The sequence below is a fragment of the Aplysia californica genome, unplaced genomic scaffold (assembly GCF_000002075.1).
Source record: "Aplysia californica isolate F4 #8 unplaced genomic scaffold, AplCal3.0 scaffold00243, whole genome shotgun sequence".
NCBI lineage: Eukaryota > Metazoa > Mollusca > Gastropoda > Aplysiida > Aplysiidae > Aplysia > Aplysia californica.
This window is the reverse complement of record NW_004797513.1, coordinates 880,319-886,647: the sequence shown is the minus strand read 5'-3', so window position 1 is coordinate 886,647 and position 6,329 is coordinate 880,319. Positions and strand designations below refer to the sequence as shown.

Below are 6,329 nucleotides of genomic sequence, written 5' to 3'. Positions count from 1 at the left end.
TAAAAAATTAAAATTATTTTTTAAAAATGCTTTTGGATCATTTAGGAGATGGGGGCAGCTTAAGCTCAGCCTGTCAGGGCCTATCCAAGCTGAGAGAGAGACACGGCGTACAACCAGAAAGACTGAGAATGTGAGATGCATCGTAAAAATTCTCCCCATACAGAAATCAAACTAATTTCTTTTGCATGAAATACCAAAGCTCTTTACAAATCCACCACAGACACCGGTTTTTCTCAGAGATAGATGATATATCTCGAGGTAAAAAGTAAAGTTGTTCCCGCATCCGATTCGAACATTGGGGATTGCCTTGATAGTGAGACAACTTCCTGGGCCTTCGGCATATTGTGGTAGGGTGGCCAGTTCCTTTCAACGCCGCCTTTACTCCGAACCGAGGCTCGAACCCGGACTTTCCGCTTCGGAGACGAGCGCACAAACCCCTCCAACACCGCACCCTCTCTATCTAGAGGTACCGCCTCATGATTATAACAGTGGTGATTACATGTATTTGATTAATGTTACATGCTACTGTAAACCAAATTTTCCCCAAGCAGATCAATAGAAGTAGAATTCAGTTCATCGATATTTTTTATTTTACCTGCTTGATCCCCGACTCCCTGACTTTACAATAGACGTTCCACAAGCTCAGCATGAAAGGGTCTACTTGAATCACACTGTGGACGCAAGAAAAAAACCACAAGATTAATACAGACTTCAACATAAGTTAAAGACCACCTTTACAGACAGCCCAGATTTTTTTTAAAATCAGAAAAACAGACAGCAATAAATGTTTCAACATTTTTTGCTCTGAAGTGGCAAAACCATCACGTGCTGCACGGAAATCCTCCTGGAATTTTAGCCAAATTTATTGTTTTTTATTGGCTTTTGTGCGACATCACGGACATTCCTCAGTTAAAATTGATGGTGCACGTCATAAACGGACGTACGGTCTCGAACTGTGCTCCCTTTAGTGGAAATATATTATAAGTCGCCGGTTGCGCAAAATCCACTATCGCATCAACGTGCCACCAAGACGAAAGCTGATCGTGCCAAAGTTATGGCATGGCTGCAGAATGGAGTTGGAGCCCGAAAATTTTCAGAAGGCTTGCAGTGTCACACTCTGTCATTGTCAGCCTGAGGCAGCGCCATCAAGACACTGGATCAGTCCAAGAACACCCACGTGTAGGTCGACCCAAGAAGACCACTCAGAGTGTTCTCAAGTGGTCCTTAACTTATGTTGAAGTCTGTATATGGAGAAGCCATTCCTCTCCACCCCCACCCCATTACATTTTCATTCTTCTGGTAATTGAAACAGTTGTCAATACTTGAATACTGTAGAGTTGGGAAGACATAATACGGAGTTGGTACGAGGGGAAAATACGGGCTTTTGGAGTAGAACATGAGTAGGACTGGCGAAACTGCCCTTTTGTTGCACACATCTTAGTTTTTCAAACTTTTCAGTTCTATGTAAAATATCAATCAATAATTTGAATGAAATCCAGCATAGTACTTCTGGCACATTTTCATGCTCCTATATACATGAACAGAATCCTTTCAAGTAACATTAAATGAAATTTTCAAAACATCCATGGATAGATGTAAAGAATATAAATGTTTCTAATGTTACAGTAAAAGTCTAAAAGGGTCATTTGAATAAATCAAAACACAATAAGCCATACCACTGCACTACTTACTTTTTCAAAGACTGTTCTAAAAACTCATGGTCCATAGACACTTTGTGCATGAGCCGGTTGAAGTGAGTCATGGTAGACTTCACGTGCTCTAAGATAGGAGCCGGAACAACGCTGGGAAACAGAGAGTAGGGAGCTGGAAGGGCTTTTTCTGCTTCAACTTCATCTGTGCCAGACTTTGTAATGGCCCCTGATGAAAGCAAACCAAAATTAATATGGGTTTTGTAGCTTCAGATAAATAGATAAATGCAAGAAATGAGGGCTTCATAGGTTCAGACAGCCAACTTACTCTTAGTTAGAAGTTCCAAACAATTTCTTTCTAAAGAGGGAGAAGAAGTACATCTTGACCCCAAGACGCTGTTTTAAAATCTAAAGTTCACATTTCATGGAATTGAAACCAGTGCTTTTTTTAACACCATCGTCATTGCTTCAGAATCTTCGTTGGTGGGTGCCCATACAGAACTATGATTTTGGTAATATTATTAACAATAACAAATGTACATAATTGTTTTATCTTTTAAACACATTAGGTCTCTCATGCACAAAGTGAACCTAAGGCTATTGGAGTGTCCATGGACATTCTATAACAAATTGATGCCAATACAGGGAGCATCCTCAAAATGGAAACGTGCGAGATAAATGAAATCCATTATCAGTATTATCATCAGCCAAAATTTAGAGTCAGTGGGGGAAAGCTCTCGGGGCGAGCGGACAGCAGGAGATCTTCAGAGGAAGAACCCCCCTCAAGCAAGTGTTTCGGTCCTAATTTCCTGACACTCTACAATCTGTCCTAAAGACAGAAAAGCATCCATCTAGCCCATTCCTGTACACATCCCAGTAACATTTCACAACTTTGACAAGACTGTACCAGTGCAAAATGCCCAGTCTTTGGCTACACTGAGGATTTCCTGAAGCCTTTTGTCAGACAAGTCCACCTCTTTGATCGACGTCGCCATGTCTGCTGCAGTCTGCTGCACCTTTACGTATCTGTAGAAAACAAAAAGAAAGCTTTTAAAATAGTATATCATGTTGAATATCTTAAGTTTCTGGAGGTAAATTAAGTTGTTTTGTTTTTTTTACATACCTCCATCTGCAGAACTGTACGATGAACATCAGACTGACTTTAAACAATTCTGGCATAAACCTTTCCAAACTTGGCGAATAACAGCAATCTTAGATCTAATTGAAAACGTGATAGAAAGGAAGAAAAAATATGCAGAACAATAGACAGGAAAAACGCAATAATGGACTGAAATAACTGGGAATCAGAAGAGGTGAGTGAAAAATAAATCCATACAAAACCATGAAAAATGAACATTTAACCAGCATTGAACCAGAATAACGAATGTAAGAATCTTACAGCTCTTCAGTGGCCATTAAAAATGATTGCTGAAAAAAGAAATAAAATGATAAACAACAGTCCCTTCTGCTGCATAAGATTTAAAAGTGATGACAAGATGTGCACGTAAAACGGAAGCATGCCAGTTTGTCACAGGCGCACCCGCCTCGACTGTGCATTACATGATGGAAGTTATCACTAACACTCTCAAAAAGAGTAAATGAAGGAGTGATTGATTGTATGAATCGAATTCTATTTTTCAATAGTTTTTAATGAAAGAACATTCATTGTTGAAATTTTACGAGAAATTTTGGCACTCTGAGTTCAAAAATATAATTATTTTTAAATTCAGAGTGATATTAGTTTGTTTTTAAGGTGATAGAATTTTCTTCCCGGCTGAAAAAAAACAAAGGGACGCACCTTACTGCTGCAAGCTCCCAAAAAATATTTAATGTGTCAATGTCGAATGTCTAATGTCGAACTGAAGTCAGCCAAACTTACACTGTCGCCGCACATTTCGAACCACTCCTATACGTCTCACGGCGTCACTTTTCGCCCGATTCTGTTACCTTCAGTAAGCGTGACTCCAGAGGCGGTGGGTAGTGGAGGGCTCACGGGCTTGAGCCCCTACCCCCTCCCCACCCACCACCCCCAAGTCTATCCCAAAGTAAATGAATGTTTCTCCATAATGAAATAAGCAGTTGAAACCGTTATGACCGCTCGCAATGAACACAGGGTGATCAACTTAGCGCCTTGCTCGCTTATCCAATCACTGTTTTCACCGCTTACAGCTATAGTAACCCAGCAGCCAATCAAATGTCTTTAGGGCTCAGCAAAGATGAGCCCTTTTCCTACAGACTGTCCTTAATGAAACTCTTCTTGTAAAAAGGTAGAAGACTGGGGAAAAATAACACTTTACCGAAGGCTCACGCTCTCCTAGCCCTGACAATGGGGTGAAAGTTTACGACACACTTTCCCCCACTGACACAGATACATATGCGCTCATTGGTTCTTTGTTGGATGCTTTCAACTTTTTCGACTACACGCCCGATCCAGCTCATAGAAATATTATGTTTGAAGTATTGTGTGTGCATGTTTGTGTTTGTGCCGCTGAGATTTAAAAATTATAAATCAGGTCGAACTACTTGTAAAGCAAGTCTTTCATCACTCGAAAACTAATTAGAGGACGTTGGAGGTGAATCGGCTTCGTCTCCACCATCAACAAGAATTTAATTAAGAACAAAGAGATGGAAAACAAAGACAACTCTTCGCATTTGCATGGTTCTCAAACTGCCGTGGCTCACCGTGACTATAGAAAAATCATCACTGTTTAATTCTTATTGCTTGCTATTTGGTGGTAAAGAACTGGAAGCAACCTAAGCCCCCACCCAAATTTTGGTCCACCCACCACCACTGCGTTATTCAGAAGCCCGCTGGAGCTCCCCGGCTCGGGGTCACGGGGTCAATGTGCCATTAAGCGACTTTGCCGCCGTCGGTTAAGAAGTTCACATTTTTGTCTACGTTTGAAACGATATAACTTCTTCCCCATTCCACACAGCAAACCATTACGTGCTTGTTCTAAAAGCTCAATGTCTTGAAATTTATTCTACGCTAGAATGGTTAATTTCTGTGCCTTAGTTTTTGTTCTAGATAAATGTTTGTAGCGTACCCAATTTGTCCTATTTTAGTTACATACTTATGAATAAATTATTGTTTATTTTAAAAAGGCACCGACAGATCTCTCCAAAAATCTGTAAACTGACTACGAATATCTTGTCTTTTGCCATGAGAAATCTTAAATCTGCGCGAGTAGTAATAGTCAAGTTATGAGAGAAGAAAGATGCACATCTGCATTTTTTAACTAAAGACACTCAGCGTTAGCTCTTGTTCTACCATAAAACAAGAGAAAGTTACTCTGTGTTTGTTCATAAATCATGCTGTGTCTGTGGCAGCCTGCGTACAACAAAGAAAGAAATATTATAAGAGTTTTTAACAACTCAAAAGTGTGTTAATACATGGGTAGAGATGAACTTCTTGTATGGAATAAAAATAAAGACAGTTAGATCTAACATTCATTCTTAGTTTTTGTGTCAGACATATGCGCGGACACTTATGAAAGTAAAAAAAATCAGAACATTGTCAATTATTGCAAATGGTTATAGAAACTAAAATAAAAGCTGGAAAAGCCTGGTGCTGATTCAGTGTCACTGGAAAGCTAGAAATTATTCTTATAATACAATCACGAGTAGTCATCCCTGTTATTCAGTCAACTTACAAAACCTAGACCTAGCGTTTTAAGAAAAATAAGGAATAATTTATGGAGTGTAACTGATAGCCTACTGTTCGTGTATTACATTGTTGTAGATGTATTCTGGCACTAAAATCGGTTTGCACTTTTTCCTAGAGACATCAGGGTAATTGTGGCGTCGCTGGCCTAGTGGTTAGGCTCTCGGACTCGCAACCGTAAGGTCGTGGGTTCGAATCCCGCCAAGGGCCCTACGTTGTGTCCTTGGGAAAGGCACTTTACACGAATTTTCCTCACTTCACCAAGGTGGGAATGGGTACCCGGCTATAGACAGCGAAAGATCTTGTCAGTTTGTTAGTGTTTGAGCGCTTAATCGGCTGCTCGCGCTGTATGCTTCCCGGGAAGCTGAGAATGTTTCGGAGTGTTCTATGGTCTACTGGGGTAATAATATAGTGTAAAGCGCATAGAGCCTGCTGTTGAGCGGGGATATGCGCTATACAAATGCTATCTATTATCTATTATTATTAATTTTGATAAACTTCAGAGAAAAAGTGCGAATATTCCCGATTGTATTAGACATATAAAGTTGTATTTGGAGGAATTACTTCGTAGCGATTTGTGTGCCAGATGGATAAAGTTGCAAAATTACGGCTTCCTATTATACGCGCAGATACCATCTGTTCTGAGTATCTGCATCAATTCTATGTCGTTCATGTTCCAAAAGCTCGACAGTTTTTGCAGTGTTTTTTTAATTTTATATTGATTTTTTTTTCATTCTCACTTGTACAAAAATGTTTACAATTTAGCATTGCCGAATTGAGCGCGTCTAACGAAATAACAAGACGAATTACAAAGTCCGTTGTTTTTTTGTGGGTCTCAAGAGCAGAGATGTGTGCTTTGGGGGCATCAATTGATAATTACCATAAATACAAGGATACGCCTAAAACTGTACGTTGAAAAGTACCAAAAATTAAGTCAGCCCAGACAGCGGCGACAAGGAGCTGACCTCCGTGACCCCGAAGTGATAAGGCGCTCAGCGGGGAACACCCCCCCCCCC

At 40.1% G+C, this 6,329-nt stretch overlaps 1 protein-coding gene across 1 annotated transcript in view; it reads right to left on the bottom strand.

The window, feature by feature from the left end:
- Positions 1 to 3,543, bottom strand: part of LOC101860254 (glutathione synthetase-like) — a 13,630-nt gene extending 10,087 nt beyond the window's left edge. Inside the window, exons 1-5 of the mRNA XM_035970260.1 lie at positions 3,529 to 3,543; positions 3,049 to 3,077; positions 2,557 to 2,675; positions 1,692 to 1,878; positions 596 to 671 (exon numbers count right to left, since the gene is read on the bottom strand). Coding sequence (XP_035826153.1) covers positions 596 to 671; positions 1,692 to 1,878; positions 2,557 to 2,675; positions 3,049 to 3,077; positions 3,529 to 3,543 — 426 coding nt within the window. The remainder of the gene's footprint in view (positions 1 to 595; positions 672 to 1,691; positions 1,879 to 2,556; positions 2,676 to 3,048; positions 3,078 to 3,528) is intronic.
- Positions 3,544 to 6,329: the final 2,786 nt, after the last annotated feature.